Source organism: Staurois parvus, unplaced genomic scaffold (genome assembly GCF_062004578.1).
Source record: "Staurois parvus isolate SC_StPar_1 unplaced genomic scaffold, SC_StPar_1.0 ptg000746l, whole genome shotgun sequence".
NCBI classification, from domain to species: Eukaryota; Metazoa; Chordata; class Amphibia; order Anura; family Ranidae; genus Staurois; species Staurois parvus.
This window is the reverse complement of record NW_028318542.1, coordinates 5454914-5472199: the sequence shown is the minus strand read 5'-3', so window position 1 is coordinate 5472199 and position 17286 is coordinate 5454914. Positions and strand designations below refer to the sequence as shown.

Below are 17286 nucleotides of genomic sequence, written 5' to 3'. Positions count from 1 at the left end.
CTGCTCAACAGCATAGCTACCAAACCCAGGTTTGCCTATCGGAAAGCTTGTAATGTTAAAAGCAAATTAGCGCCCAGTAAACTAAAACCCATGAAGTCAAACATTGTCCCCCTTCGTCTATTCTCTATCTTTGGCATGTATCGATGCAATAAACCTCTCTGTCTAACATGCCCATTTGTCCAACATGGTCAAAAAGATTTCCACATAAAAGGCAAAACATACAAGTTTGCTGCATTCCACATATGTTCTTCAGAATTTGTGGTTTACTGTCTGGCATGCCCCTGCGGCTTATATTATGTAGGTAGAACCATCCGCACTCTATGTAAACGCTTTGGGGACCATCGCCGCCTCATCGAAGACTGTATTGACAAACAGCATCCTTCGACAATTTCTTGAACCGCATGAAAAATCCACTAAAGGATTAAAAGTCTGGGTCATTGAGGCCATGCCCACCGACCTCCCCAGAGTTGAGAGATTTCAGCATTTATGTCGCAGGGAAACATACTGGATTTATATTCTGAAAGTACTATCACCTGGAGGTCTGAATGAGGACTTTTGAGATTCACACCATTCTATAGAATCACACCATCCTATAGAATTACCATTTCCTACCACCTTTATATCTTTTCATTATTTTTATATGCCTCCACAAACAGATATATGTACTTTCATGCATATTTGTATAATCACCCTCCCCCCCTTTTTTTCTTGTTTTTTTCCCCCTTCCCGATTGCCATATTTGTATGTAGTCTTTGTCTATTTATATTCTCATTTTTCTTCAGATACACCTTCTGTAAGATTATACTCAATTGTTGTGCACCATAATTTTCATTAATGGTGCAAATAACCAGCTAACTATCCACCGGTTTATTCATTTACCTAGTCATTTATTTATCACGGATGTATTTACTCATTTTCCTAGTTTAGTTCATATATCTAATATCTTTTACAAAGCTTATTCTAAATGCCATGTAAGCCTCATGTATCTTATACTTATATCCATTTTGCTCATTGCTTATTACTTAGCCCACTGGGTAATTCTCGTCACTGCTCTGCGACAACCTGCTTGTGGATCCCCTCTCCTTCTTCCCTCCATGTCCCACACACACCTTGCACATTTTTTCCACACATTCCCCTCCTAAGCACAGTTCTGTGTTGTTTTTTATCCTTTTTATTTTAATTATTGTTTTTATTTTTTGTCCTCTACTCCATTTTTTAATAGTCTCTCCCCCTTTCCCTACTCCACATTGTCTTCGGGGGGCGTTCACATTTGTCTCCTCAGGCCGTCCCTTCCCTGCCCTCTTTTTCATGTTTATTCGGCTCCACCTAGTATTTGGCTTCGGTCTTGAAGAAGGAGCTCTGAACATGCTCCAAAATGCGTCACCATTCCACATCCACATCACTTTCGGTTGCGGTCTCCTGGACAGCGTGCGTTCCGGCCTGCGTTCCAGCAACCCCTGGAACTTGCGGTGGCCATCTTGGATATCCTATCCTCAGCTCCCCTGCAGCTGCTGGCTGGCATAGTGGGTTCTTTCACAGTGGATAGAGTCTCCGCATCCTGACAAATTTACTGAGCATGTTTCTACTGCAAGTTTGTAAGTGTTTCTAACTGTCATCATTAAAGTTCATCTGGATATACTGCACTTAGAAGCGCCTTCCTGTTTTATCCAAGAGCCATCTCCAAACTGTTCCCAAAAAGTTGGGAGCATGAAATTGTCCAAAATATCTTAGTATGCTGACGCTTTAAGAGTTCCCTTCACTGGAACTAGGGGGCCAAGCCCAACCCCTGAAAAACAACCCCATAACATAATCCCACCTCCACCAAACTTTACACTTGGCACAATGCAGTCAGGAAAGTACCATTGTTCCTGGCAACCACCAAACCCAGACATGTCCATCGTATTGCCAGAAAGAGAAGCTTGATTCATCACTCCAGAGAACAAATCTCCACTGCTCTAGAGTCCAGTGGCAGCGTGCTTTACACCACTGCATGTGACGCTTTGCACTGCACTTGGTGATGTGAGGCTTGGATGCAGCTGCTCGGCCATGGAAACCCATTCCATGAAGCTCTCTACACACTGTGGTTGTGCTAATCTGAAGGCCATATGAAGTTTGGAGGTCTTTAACTATTGAAGCTGCAGGCAGTTGGCTACTTCTGTGCAATGCGCGTTTCAGCATGCGCTGAACCCGCTATGTTATTTTACGTGGCCTACCACTTGGTGGCTGAGTTACTGTTGTTCCCACTTGCTTCCAATTTGTTATAATTCCACTAACAATTGACCGTGAATATTTAGTAGCCAGGAAATTTCACCGATGGACTTATTGCCCAGGCTTAAATTCACTAACTCCTGAGCGATCCATTCTTTCACAAATGTTTGTAGAAGCAGTCTGGATACCTAGGTGTTTGATTTCATAAACCTGTGGCCATGGAGGTGATTGGAACACCTGAATCCAATGATTTGTAGGGGTTTCCCAATACTTTTGGCAATATAGTGTATATCAGAGTTTCATCCAAATAGCACTACATAATTGCAGTGAAACGTGCCTCAAAATCATATAGCAGCAGTGTGAACCTAGCCGTAGTTTGAAGGTGTTATATTTTTTATGCTGGGTCTCTTTTCTGTAAAACATAATAAAACATCAGTGAGCAATCCATTTGTTTTCACTGGAATTTCCAGTAACAGAAAAATTGATCCTTCTGGGAACCACTAGTACCTTTATCTCCCATACAGAATCCTCTTTGCTCAATGATTTCTCCCACCGACCCCTACATCCCTGCAGGACACAAAAGTAACTTAGGGATTGGGTGGAGGAACCATTGAGTGAGGAGGACTCTACAAGGGAAATTTACCCTCTATATTTGTCCTTGTGAATATTTATTTCAGTACAAAAGTGAGGTGAACAGGAGTCTTATACATCCAAAAGTGTCTGCTAAAGACACTTGAAAGAAGGATTTATTTTTAATCGAACGCTGTTAAGTGGTGCAGGCACTGACCAGGATTGGTAAGTGTCCACTATTCCAGGGGTGGAGAACACGCGGTTCTCGGCCAAAATGAATGCGGCTCTGGAGCGGCCGGTCCGGTATTTCCACCGCGGCCGTGTCAGAATACCGGGCCGGCCGCTCAGCTCTGCAGCGGGACCTTATGGAGATGATTGCTGACCTTTGGGGAGGTGGGGAGCGGGTACCTGAATTTGACAGGTACCCGCTCTTACTTCTTTGTTCTTTGATCTTACCTGTTACTCTATCCAGCGGCGCGCTGTCTTCCGGCTTCTGTAGTGTGGGCACTGGGCATGACAGCCGGGTGCCAAGTGTGCATGCGCAAGAAGCGGTGCTTTTTGTGAATGGTAAGGCGGTACCTGGGACACATGACAGATCCCAGAAGCCGCCGGACCAATCAGCTTCTCGCTCATGCGCACTGGGCACTCGGCTGTCATGCCGAGCGCCATTACAGAAGCCGGGAAGACAGCGCGTGGCTGGATCGAGGAACAGGTAAGATCAAACAAAAACTCTGCAGAAGTAAGAGCGGGTACCTGTCAAATTCAGGTACCCACTCCCTCCTCCTCAAAGGTCAGCAGTCATCTGTACTGTCCGCAGTCTCTGGTCATCCCTGTGCTGTCCGCAGTCTCTGGTCATCCCTGTGCTGTCCGCAGTCTCTGGTCATCCCTGTGCTGTACGCAGTCTCTGGTCATCCCTGTGCTGTCCGCAGTCTCTGGTCATCCCTGTGCTGTCCGCAGTCTCTGGTCATCTCCTGTACTGTGTCTGCAGTCCATTAGTTCAGAATTTTTTGGTGTGGCTCTCTGACTTTCACAGTTTAAAATTTTGGCTCTTTGTGTCTAACTTGTTTGCCACCCCTGCACTATTCTCTTTACATAGAGAGCTTTTAGTTTAAAGCAAAATGCAAATGGGAATTCATAATCTAGTGAACACCTGGCAGAGCTCCACATATGCCTGGCATTTGTTTGAGTCTAGTGTTGATTTTGCAGCAAACAGCAACTTTTATCAGGAGCTATAGTTTGCTTTGATGTATGCTGTTGTCTTTCACCTGGATCAAAGGGAGGACTTTTAGTGAGGGTCAGGGACTTATCTAAACTTTACCAAGGTGAGACATTTGCCACAGTCAGTTCCTCAAGTGGTAAAAAAAAAAGTGAGTGAGCAGAATGGCCTTGAAGTGAATCAGCAATTTCTGAGAGTAAAAAGTTTGTCAAGCACCAGAAATTCTGTCTTGTCTGTCTTGACTAGTAGGCAGTGTGTGTAGTGAAAGAATAATCAGAAAACCATCCATGAGTGGAATGAATCAAAATTAGCTTAGATGTTCCACCACCAAAATTGAGGCACAAAAAAAGGATCTGGGGACTTAGTAACGAAAATAATTTGGAAGCCAAGAAGCTATCATTCTAACAACAGAATACCTGAAAAAGTGTTGGTTTCTCTTATAATTATTTTCAGCATCCCAGTTGAGTCCATGTTTCCTTTTCTTTACCTCTGTATTGGTGCTTATTAGGAATAGGCCAAATAAGCACCAATCAGTTTGAGGCAGGTTCACAAAATTCAAGTAAAGTTCAGGTCCTGAATCAAAACCCCAAGTCAACAGGAGCCGAATGGCAAAGTACAGTATATGTAAACCCTCACCTTGTAAAACAACCCATTCAGTTTTAAATATAAATAAAAGGCAAAACATTTGTGTATAGTGTGACATGGGGTAGTTAGATCTTGTGGTAGATGTGTTATTTTAGTGATTCCATGGCAGACAGGAGCTGTCTATAGGGCTTGGTAGCCCACTTTTATTTAAAAGAAAGCAAAAGTTCACAAACGAATGACTTCCCATGCAGAGTATCTTCTCTAACTTCAGCAGAAATGCACACACCGGAAATTGCTGGCCCATAAGCTCACTCAACTTCAATGGCAGTACCATTCTGCACCTCTTACCAATCTCTCTGTGGTGTCCAGTTCTTCTGGATACTTGGCTCTTTAGCCTTTAGTCATAGTGCCCTGCTGCAATGCCCGCTTCTGACCTCTTATAAAATGGAAAGAATAAAGGTTCAGAAGTGGCCTGAGCCAAATTCAGCATCAGAAAAGATATGTTTTAGTAATTAAATGAGCCACATGGCAACCACGATGTAACTTTAGCCATGACAGACCATGTAACTGCTATGGGGCCCGGAAGCAAAGAGGGCCCAATACTATCTTGCTACACAGTGATATTGTAGGTGGAAATAGCATTTGACAAATAATTTGAATGAAATAATTTATATAAAATCTGTGAATCAGTACACAACTACTATGAAAGCAGATCACATTCTTTATCATTAAAAGAATTGGATTTGAGATGAATACTAAAGAAACAAGGAGCCCCTTAATGGTTTTGTTCTAATGCCTCATTGCTTATAGTTATAGCCCTGCATGAAATGGAAATATCTCTCTGGCTTCTATTTTTCTACTCAGTAGGGCAAAGTGTAGCAGCCTTGGAGGCCCATTATTGCTCACAGGAACAGGATCAGATAATCACACATAATATCACAAGAGGTGTAGATATCAGACGTACAGTTGGCAGAAACCTGAGTGAACCTGGATGCCCTATGCCTGGCAGTTATGGAAGCAAAATGTGAATAAGTGAGCAGGCTGCAGCCTGTTCCTGAAATCATTATGAGACTTACAGTTAGCATGTGCATTCAAAGTATTGAAAATGTGTTCTGTCTCTACTATAATCCTCAGGCTGACTAAATAATTACTTAGTAAAACCAAATTTTCTGGTACCATGATAAATATAGGCTTTGGAGTTGATTTACTAAAACTGGAGAGTGCAAAATCTAGTGCATCTGTGCTTGGTAGTCAATCAACTTCTACCTGTAACTTGTTCACTTAAGCTTTGACAAAAAAATCTGGAAGCTGATTGGTTTCTATGCAGAGCTGCACTTGATTTTGAGCTCTCCAGTTTTAGTAAATCAACCCCTTTATGTCTGCACATAGGTTGGCCCAATATCCTCCACTTGAAATTACATAGTAGTTTTGGTTGAAATTCTTTACTTACCAATATCAAGCATTGTAAGTCACACCATTATTGGAGAAATAGAAGCCTAGTACTTTTTGTGTATTAACGTTTTATAGATCATTAAAATAATATGACAAATATTCAGAACCTTCTTGACAGGTTTTGTCAAGAAACTGAAAAACTGTTGGGACTTAAACAAGCAACTTTACAGTAAAGAACACAATTATATTGAGGTTACACAGATTAAAAAAGTGATAACAGACACTTAGCGTTGCACAAATGCCATCTTATAAGGGATGGGTACATTGGCAAAGCCAGTCATCCTAGGGTAGATGTCAGACTCGGAGAACTGAGTATCTGAAGTCAGTGTAAATTTCTGTAAGATGGTGGTAAGGAACAGGAAAAGTTCTGTTCTAGCCAGTCCTTCCCCAAGACACATTCTTTTACCTGTAGAGAGATAATAGAAGAAATATATTTCAATATGTTTAGTTGCTTTGGTAGTTTTGCCAAAATTTTCAGTTTTCCCAAGGGCCTTTCACACGGGTCATATCTATTTCAATCAGCAGGGAGTTTGCACACTGATCAGGGCAGAATGGACTGATTGTCCATTCCGGTTTTTCTTAATCTTTGATTATGGAAAAAAGAGAGCTTAATGGACCTATGTTAGGTCTATAGGCAGGCGGATGTAAATAGACATACATCCGTATACATTCTTTATCTCCACTCTGTCAGGTTTAGGTCCAATAAAACCATAGAAGAATACAAACCTTTTTTGTTTTTTTGGGTACCTAGACAGACTTGGAGGTTATCAGATGTAAACTGATGCAGGCTCGTCTATACTCACCAGCCACTTTATTAGGTACACCTGTTCAATTGCTTGGTAACATAAATTGCTAATCAGCCATTCACATGGCAGTAAATAAATGAGTTTAGGTATCAAGACGTGGTGAAGACGACTTGCTGAAGTTCAAACCAAGCATCAGAAGGGGGAAAAAGGGGATTTAATTGACTTTGAAAGTGGCATGGTTGCTGGTCCAAGATTGGCTGGTCTGAGTATTTTAAAATCTGCTGATCTACTCGGATTTTCATGTACAACCATCTCTTGGGTTTACAGAGAATGGTGTGAAAAAGAGAAAATATCCAGTGAGCTGCAGTTATGTGGACGAAAATGCCATGTTAACGAAAATGCCTTGTTGATGTCAGAGGTCAGAGGAGAATGGGCAGACTGGTTAGAGATAATAGAAAGGCAACAGCAACTCAAATAACCACTTGTTACAACCAAGGTATGCAGAATACCATCTCTGAACGCACAACACATCGAACCTTGAAGCAGATGGGCTATAGCAACAGAACACCACACCAGGCACCACTCCTAAGAACAGGAAATGAAGGTTACAATTTGTACAGACTCAAAAAAATTGGACAATAGAAGAATGGAAACATATTGCCTGGTCTGATGAGTCTCAGCAACGGCATGAGATGTCAGCAGCAACATTCAGATGGTAGGGTCAGAATTTGGAGTAAACAACATGAAAGCATGGATCCATCCTGCCTTGTATCAATGGTTCATGGATGTGCAGCCAACAAATCTGCAGCAACTACGTGATGCTATCATGTCAATATGGACCAAAATCTCTCAGGAATGTTTGCAACACCTTGTTGAATCTATGCCATGAAGAATTAAGGCAGTCCTGAAGGAAAAAGGGGGTCCAAACCTGTACTAGAAAGGTGTACCTAATAAAGAGGCTGGTGAGTGTATTATCCACCTGCCAATAGAATACGATTGAGCCTCCAATCAGACCAGCCTGAAAAGAAACTTACAGGTTGATCTGATCAGAAAAGCCCCATGAAAGGGGCTCATTTCCTTGACTTACAAGTCTGTATAGACCTTGAAATGAATTTACAGGCAGTATGTTCAGTAAAAAATGGCATTTTCAGAAAACATATTAAGATTTATCTTTTTTTTATTACTTGAATATATAAGTGTCACTAAATTCTATTAAGTATGTATTCCTAACTCAGAAAAGCCCCTTCTATTGCTCTCAACCTTCTCCAAATCTCCAAATTCCTGTTTTTCTTACTGAATTCCTCCCAGATGGTGGCTACATTTTCCATGGTCCCACTGTGTGTAGGAAAAGAGCAACCCTCTTTTGCTCTTGCCCAAGAGGGAGTAGGGATTTGAGTGATCATAGAGAAGGGTTTGGAAGCTCACAGAGGACGTTACAAAGAGGAAACAGAACACAGTTGGCTCCATGCCCAATAACATTTTTTTACGTGCAAAAAATACTGGAAGAAATGCTGGATAAAAAAATGCTGTTTTTTTAGTAGCATGTTAGTAACGTTTTAGTAATATTTAGAAGACTTTAGGCGCATTTGGTAGTGTTAGCCTTTCAGCAGTGTTTTTACAGTACATGTAGAAAAAAGCTAGAAAAGAAAGCTGTTTTAGTAGTGTTTAGCAGTGTTTAGGGGTGCTTAGGAGCATTTATTATTTTTTTCTGCTCCTAAACACTGCTAAAGCACACCTAACAGCTTTTTTACTAGCTTTTTTTCCTCTTTCCTCTACATGTACTGTAAAAACACTCCAGAAAATTTTAACCAGCGTTTTTTCCAGCATTTTTTTAGTTAAAAAAAACACTAGTATGCATGGAGCCTAAGAAACAGCATAATGTAAAATAGATTACAGGACCATTAAGTATTGCAGTTACATAGTTAGTCTGGCTGAAAAAAGACAAAAGTCCATCAAGTTCAGCCATAAAAAAAAGTTATAATTCCTACACCCACAGTTGATCCAGAGGAAAGCAAAACAAAACCAGCAAAGCATGACCTGCTCTGTGCAATGGAAATGCACAGAATGGCTCAAATCTCTTCTTCTTGGGTTCCCCGCCAGTGCTCCTCCTCTTCTTGTTGTGCCACCATAGAAAGCCGCTTCCTATTGTGGCACACCTGTTTGCTCGATCCAAAGCCCTGCCAGGGGCGGACTGACCATTTGGAAACCTGGGCACTGCCCGAGGGCCCGGGGTCAGTAGGGGGCCCCATGAGATGCCCTTGGTAGCTTTTCATAGGCTTTTTTGAGTTTGGTCAAGGACACAGGGGCCCCATGATCCCCTATTGCCCAGGGGCCCCATGAGTTGTCAGTCCGTCCCTGAGCCCTGCTGTCTGTGTCCATTGACACAGATAGTGAGGCTTTGCCTCGCTCCCTGCTCCCTCATCACAGGGATTTGATTGAAAACAGTGGGAACCAATGGCTCAGCCAAGCCTGTGAGAGCAGGGAGAAAAGAAGGCAGACTCTGCAGAGGGGCACTGCACTGGATTGAATGAGGGCATCAGCTTATTAAAAGGGGGGAGAGGGGACAATATTAATACCTACTGTAAATATTTTTTACCTTAACGAAAGGAATGTATTCAGGTAAAAATGTTTAGGCTTTACAGTCATAGAGGGACTGATCACATGTTTTTAGTAAAGTTAGAGCACTATATATACATATGTGTATACAGCATATGTAGATAAAACAACATAATAATAAAAGAGATAAAGTTCCAACATATTCAACATGGAACACACAAAGTAACTCCCATTGTCTCATACTGTACAGCCAGGTCCTAAAGTGTAGTCTTATGTGCTTTTTATGTCAGAATTAGCTTCTTTTTTTGTTTCTCTTAAACCAGCCCTGTTGAAATCTAAATATGGACTTATTCTTTACTTCTGAAACAATGTAATTTAAGAGCACTGTATATCATAGGTTCAATAGATCATCATACCTATAGAAAATGGCACAAAGGCTTCATTTCTCAGGAACTTTCCATCAGAGTCTAAGAAATGGTTTGGGTTGAATCTACGAGGGGTGGCAAAATAATTTGGGTCTTCCAGGACAGAGCACAGCAAGGCACAGACTCCAGTACCCTGGAATAATACAACAAAATGTTACTAAGATATAGACCTGCAGATTGCTCACTGGCTTGCATTCACCATTATCTCAACGACTGCTAAGTTTAGGTTAGGTATTAGTGCCAAGTCTTGTAATCATGACTTTTAAAGTGGTTCTAAAGGCTGAAAGTTTTTTTTACCTTTATGCATTCTAAAAAACCTTCAGTGTGCAGCTCCCCTGCAGCCCCCTTCCTTTACTCACCTGAACCCGATCCAATGATGTGTATGAGAGCAGAAGCTCTCCCAGGTCTCTGACTCCTCATTGGCTGAGGCACAGCAGCAGAAGCCATTGGCTCCCACTGCTGCTGTCAATCACAGCCAATGAGGAGAATTTGGGGGGCGAGGCCAAGCCATGCTCTGTGGCGGCTCGGGAGCCAGCATGCACAAGTGAACCTTTACGATCACTTTAAAATTAGCAGTGCCATATTTCTTGCAATGATGAAGCAAGAAGGGGGTGTAGAAGATGTAGCTCTCATTGGGTCCGTGAAGTACAAGACCTATTTATTGCTGCACCTTCCTACCATTTGTAAGCATATTTAAATTACATTCTGTACAGAAAGAATTGTTTTTTCTTTTTCCATTATCTATTTGGTTATCAGTTCTTTAAAGGCTTTAATATTTCTTGTTTTTAATACTTCTCACATTTTAAACAATGATTATGATATTTATTTCCTATATTCCTTCTGTACTGAAAGTATTGTAATTGTACTGTCTCCCTTATATTGTAAAGCGCTGCGCAAACTGTTGGCGCTATATAAATCCTGTATAATAATAATAATAATATTTCCAAGGATTATGTCTTGTTATGTTAGTCCTTATGAAGGGGAATTGTCTTCCGCCAAAATGTGTCGGATGCCTTTTATCTTCCTGTTTTGATATGGTTATCATCAATAAACAATTATAGACTCTTAATATGACCCTCTGGTGCTCTAATTGTTGATTTGATTTGGTTTACTCAGTTTGAGAGGACATCACCCATTTTGGGGGGGAGGCAATTTGTGACAGAAGCAAAGTAGAGCCTTTACCACCTCTTCAGTGGCAGATATGAGATCAGAGTCCTGCACCTCACATCTACTACATCTTTAGAAGTGCAGACCAAGACAGGGTAATGCAGGCCATAGATGGGGAGAAAACCGGCCGATTTTTCTTTAAAAAAACGAAAAATCGGTCGTTCAAGCGGCCGACGTTACCAAGAACGGTAAAAAAAAAATCATCCGATTTTCATCCGGTCTACAGCCGGCAAAAAGTGTCACTGCAGAGAGCTCTGCTATTTCTTTGACAGTTCCTTGACATTTAGAGTGGTTGCAACAATGTATCTATTTGTATCCATTTAGGATACAGATGTTTTTATTCAGAAACAAATAGATACATTGTTGCAACCGCTATAAATGTAAAGGAACTGTCAAAGAAATAGTGGAGCTCTCTGCAGGGACACTTTTTGCCGGACTGGAATTCCTCTTCTTCTTCATCCTCTTCTTCTTCCTCTTCTTCTTCCTCATCCTCTTCTTCATCCTCTTCTTCATCTTCTTCTTCTTCTTCCTCTTCTTCCTCCTCTTCATCCTCTTCATCCTCTTCTTCTTCTTCCTCTTCTTCCTCTTCTTCCTCTTCTTCCTCTTCTTCTTCTTCATCCTCTTCTTCTTCATCATCCTCTTCTTCTTCATTATCCTCTTCTTCTTCTTCATCCTCTTCTTCTTCTTCTTCTTCATCCTCTTCTTCATCCTCTTCTTCATCATCCTCTTCCTCTTCTTCTTCTTCATCTTCTTCCTCTTCTTCTTCCTCTTCTTCTTCATCCTCTTCTTCATCCTCTTCTTCATCCTCTTCTTCATCCTCTTCTTCATCTTCTTCTTCCTCTTCTTCATCTTCTTCTTCCTCTTCTTCTTCTTCTTCTTCTTCCTCTTCTTCTTCTTCTTCTTCCTCTTCTTCTTCTTCATCCTCTTCTTCTTTATCCTCTTCTTCATCCTCTTCTTCTTCTTCTTCCTCCTCTTTTTCTTCCTCTTCTTCTTTATCCTCTTCTTCATCCTCTTCTTCCTCTTCTTCTTCCTCTTCTTCTTCTTCTTTATCCTCTTCTTCATCCTCTTCTTCATCCTCCTCTTCTTCTTCTCCATCCTCTTCTTTTTCCTCTTCTTCTTCTTCTTTATCCTCTTCTTCATCCTCTTCTTCTTCTTCTTCCTCTTTTTCATCCTCTTCTTTCTCTTCTTCTTCATCCTCTTCTTCTTTTTGTCTTCCTCTTGCAGGTCACTGTAGATTTTTTTATTGGTAAAAAGATCGGACAATTTGCCCATAATTGCCGCGAAAATCGGCCGATCGGCAAAATCGGCCGATTTTTTTCCAACTTTACCGATAAAAAAAATCCTCTTCTTCTTTTTGTCTTCCTCTTGCAGGTCACTGCAGATTTTTTTATTGGTAAAAAGATCGGACAATTTGCCCATAATTGCCGCGAAAATCGGCCGATCGGCAAAATCGGCCGATTTTTTTCCAACTTTACCGATAAAAAAAATCTGCCAAAATACCGAAAAATGGCCGAACAATTAGCCCACTAACGATCCGAAAATCGGCCAATTTTATTTTCGGCCGAAAAATCGGCCGATTTTCGACCCATCTATGGCCTGCATAAATGTAGAAGGGATCAGCTGCAGAGAGATTACAGGCAGTACTGGTGAAGTCCTTTGCTTCTCTTTGACTTTTTTTTGTGCAAAGTTTCCACAGTTTAGGTTCTCTTTACAGTCCATCTAAAAACTACCCTCTCTGAAGGGTGACAACGCTGCACAGATTTTACTGTTTAATGAACAGTGTTGTCTTCCTAATAAATCCATTATGGGAAAGTAAAGATCTGCTCTTAAAAAAAAAGAAAATGAGTGAAGTTAAAATGCTAGACACCAGATGTATAAATAAAGGTCATGGGGCATTAGAACAACATTTAGACCACATTCACATCTAGCCACAATGAAACCGTGTTATTGGTGTCTTTTTTTGCCACGTTTTTGGAGCTACATCGTTTGGTTGCATGGGCTGCCCTCTACTCTAAAATTGGTGCATTCCGGGAGCCATTAAGAATGAATGGCACCCAAATGTGTGTTGCAAGTTTTGCCGCAGTTTTAGAGCAATCTGGAATTGCAAGCAGAATCCTGTTTTTCTGTGTCTCTCAGATGTGAATGGGGTCTTCTCTTTCACGGAATGGATCTGTCAGAATACTCTGTGAATAGTTATAAAACATGTCCTTGTCCACCAGTACATGACCCTATCTTCTTCAATATTCACATCACTTATTTACCTTTGGAATAGTGTATCCTCTAAACATAGTCTCCTTGATAGCAGAATGGGGAGCATTCATAGGGATCACATTGCTGAATCTTTGGATTTCATGGATCACAGCCTCAGTATATGGCATCTTGCTGCGGTCCTCAATATGTGGTTCTCGATCCTGCCCAATCAAATGGTCAATCTCCTCTTGGACCTTAACTAACACCATTACAAAAATGTTTTAAAATATTGATTGATTGAATTAAAGAAAAGCAAGCAAATTAAAGATAATTCAATTGCATTAGTGTTTTTCCTTAGGAACACCTATAGCAAAAACATAAAGTTCACTATTAGGAAGTGTACTACCATTATCTGCACTTTAGAATCTGACCTTTCTTATCCAGAGAAGCAACTGCCAATCACAACAAGTACCCAAGTTTTACATTTTTGCACAACTATTTATATCACTCACAAAGGCTTCATATTTTATAACTTGTGTGCTACTTGAAATTCTCAGATTAATTCATTGTAGATTTTTTTTAACTTCTATTATATGCCATAAACAAAACAACAAAAACTGAGGTTATAGATATTAGTGATTGCAAGTAAATAATAGTGGGTGTACATTCTACGTAACATATCTCAAGATTTAATTGGGACCTTTCAGATATGTGGAATATGATGTCAATACAATATTCATTATTACATAAATTAAAGTTCTGTTCTTGGCTAAAACATCTTTTTGTAGATATGAATAGGGTGAGGAAGGAATAGACCTTCTGTCAAGTTCTTTTTACTGTTTTTGTCCTCATTGGGGAGACTCACCCTCTATTTGTATTAGTGACCATTATTATCAAGAAAGAAAATGAGAGATATTCTAAAATGTTAAGATTGTCCCCAGATCTAAAAGTAAGATGAACTGTCTAGAGCAGGGTTCAATGAGAAATGAGAAATGTTTGCCTTACAGATAGGTTTCCACTGAGACCATTGATCCTTTTAGCTATCTTTAAGGGGAGAATAGTTCCCAATGTCAAAGTGTAAGGAGCATTTTTCCCACTGACCATGACATTAATGTATCATGAGTTGTAGATATAGTCATTTTTAGCAGGGGTTCCCTGAGACTGGAAATTTATCTCAAGGGTTCCTCTGCATTGAAGAGGTTGAAAAAAGTTGGTCAAGAGGGAAATTTTCATCCATTTGGGAGATTTTCTGTAACTATATGTTCCATCTATGGGACAGGAAGCAAAGGAAATGTTTCACAAAGTTGCAGAGATGGCAAGGCATTTAATCCTTCTCTACTATATTCAAAATTAAAGAAAAGTTTTGACTCCTGTTGATTCAAGAAATATGCGATTTGCTTTGGGATTTTCTTTCTGTTAGAGCAAGTTGGACCATGCTTTATAAAGATTTTCTGCTTTCCTCAAAATAAATGTGTGTGGTTACATTTCTGAGGATTCAGGGTTTTATTGCATTTATTTTTTACTTTTGTTTGAACTCAGTGGACATATGTTTTTTTCAGCAAAATAACATATTCCAGATTTATGTACTTGCAAACTGTGCCTCAATTAGTACAGTGGGCTAGTAATACTTTGCAGGATGTTTTTAAGATTAGTTGGGACTGCCACATACTGTATGTCAAGATGAAATTTTGAATAATTGCATGTATTGAAACAAGAATTTTTATGCTTCTTCCTGAGTGGTCTTTCAAACCAGAACAAACTAGCACACATTAAATCAATCATCAGTTTGAGTTGACACTCATTATGTTCATTATATAAATGACATAAATGCCAAACAGCAGACTGATGCACCCAAGATGCAACTTGCAGGACTTTATTGCAACTTGCTGCCATACAACACAGTCATTTGAATAGTTAATTAATTTTTTTATATCTGTATATATTTATGTCATACACTCCCCCATCATCTCACGCCTGGACTATTGCAATTCCCTTCCCAAACGAACGCTATCACCACTCCAGTCGATCCTAAACTCAGCGGCCAGACTCATCCACCTCACCAAGCGCTCCACATCTGCCTCCCCCCTCTGCCACTCCCTTCACTGGCTCCCGATTGCCCAACGCATCAACTTCAAGCTGCTAACCCTGACCTACAAAGCCATTCACAATGCCGCCCCAAACTACATTACTGACCTGATACCCAGATACTACCCTACCCGTGCCCTCCGCTCCTCACAGGACCTCCTGCTCTCTAGCTCCCTGGTCTCCTCCTCCCATGCCTGATTGCAGGACTTCTCTAGGACTTCCCCCATCCTCTGGAACTCCCTACCCCAATCCATCAGAATGTCACCTACCCTCCTCACCTTCAGGTGCACCCTGAAAACCCTCCTCTTCAGGGAAACCTACCCCAACCTCTCCTAACACCCGACCTCACCTCACAACCAACCTCCTTCATTCCACCCACCATTCCATCCCCCACAGCCGTCTCCTCCTGTGCCACCCTCCCCTCCCTCCTAGATTGTAAGCTCGAAAGAGCAAGGCCCTCGAACCCCACGTGTAGTGTACTGTTACTGTCTTGTCTCATGTTATGTCCCCCTGCTACTGTACAGCACTGAGCATACCCTTTGGCGCTATATAAATACTGTATAATAATATAATAATAATAATAATAATAATGTCCATGGCATGTGCCAACTATGGGAAATGCATCACAATTTATAATGCACCTGGTGGATACAAGCAGCAATGCACGTTTTTAAGTTTTCAAACACATGTCCCATGTCAGAAGGATAATAAAAAAAACATTGCAACAGAGAACTAGGAATGTGCGCCTGAGCATTACTGTCAAACTGTTAGTCATAGAGTTAAAATTTAACTGATGGTGCTAAATGTAGTCTGTGCATCTATTAAAATATTTGGCATGATGTGCTGAAACGTGTGTACAAAGAACCCACATATGGTCACCTCAATCCAAAGACAGTTTCAGATGGCCTTCTGGCAGATACTGTAAGTTAGAAAATAACCCAGTGGGTGAGGCCCCACTGGAGAAGAAGTCCTCAAGAGAACATACTGCGGCTTAAAACTCAATGTTTATTGGCATGGTAATAACAAATAGCACAAAACTCCAGCTCCCTCCACCTTACACATATAAAACCATGACAACGTTGCCATCAATAAAATAAACCAGAGAACACCTGTACCGGGATCCCGGCTCAAACCACATGCACTCCCACAAGCATTACACACCCGATCAGCAGGTAGAATTAAATGTCAGCGGAAATCTGAAGCCACTCAGTACACTATACTTGGATTCACTTCCATATATCTTTGTTCCTGGGGTCTATTTGATACCACTATCATTATCACTATTTTTGATCCTGCCAATTATATGTATACTGCCCCTTGAATTTCTCCATATGTGGAAAGTATTCGGTGTTCTATTGACATCACGTGATCCTTCGGGCTCCCTGACATTTTATTCTGCCTGCTGATCGGGTGTGTGATGCTTGTGTGAGTGCATGTGGTTTGGTCCGGGATCCCGGTAAGGGTGGTCGATGGTTTCTTTTATTGATGGCAATGTTGTCATAGTTTTATATGTGTAAGGTGGAGGAAGCTGGAGTTTTGTGCTATTTGTTATTACCATGCCAATAAACATTATGTTTTAAGCCACAGTATGTTCTCTTGAGGACTTCTTTTTCAGTGGGGCCTCACCCACTGGGTTATTTTCTTACTGTACTATTTTGGTCCTGAGGACACCACCCTAGGATTTGGGTGAGTCAGCATTCTTATTATATAAGTAGTTGAACTTTTATGTGCTTGGGGATATCATTTTAGTCTGTTGTTATATCAGGTACTGTAAGTTACCTTCAGTGACAATACTCATGCTCTATTGCATCTCAGTAATTAAGGTTGCGCTCTGAACTCAAAGGTACCTTTAGAATTAGACTCTCTGTCTGTTTTTTTTTTATATCTGTTTGTATCTTGGTGAGGAGATTTATCCTCACTTTTGGATCTGGTGATCATTGTCTTAGACACAAAAAAGTGTGTCTTGAAATACGAGGTGAAGGGAAATCTTCCAATGGGTCATCCAGTGATTCAAAATTTTTAAGAAGCCAAAAATGCAGAAGTAGCTAGGAAATGTCTTTTTTTTTTAAAAATAAAACTGTTTAAT

The 17286-nt window shown here is 40.7% G+C and overlaps 1 protein-coding gene across 2 annotated transcripts in view; it reads right to left on the bottom strand.

Annotated features, from left to right (window-relative positions):
• Positions 1 to 4756: 4756 nt before the first annotated feature.
• LOC149445151 (cytochrome P450 2G1-like) overlaps positions 4757 to 17286 on the bottom strand; it is a 35469-nt gene continuing 22939 nt past the window's right edge. Inside the window, exons 7-9 of one of the 2 annotated variants that reach the window (XM_089654214.1) lie at positions 13187 to 13374; positions 9750 to 9891; positions 4757 to 6437 (exon numbers count right to left, since the gene is read on the bottom strand). In XM_089654214.1, the coding sequence (XP_089510340.1) occupies positions 6256 to 6437; positions 9750 to 9891; positions 13187 to 13374 (512 nt within the window). In that variant the 3' untranslated portion in view covers positions 4757 to 6255. The remainder of the gene's footprint in view (positions 6438 to 9749; positions 9892 to 13186; positions 13375 to 17286) is intronic. The other variant, XM_089654215.1, reaches the window with a different exon arrangement.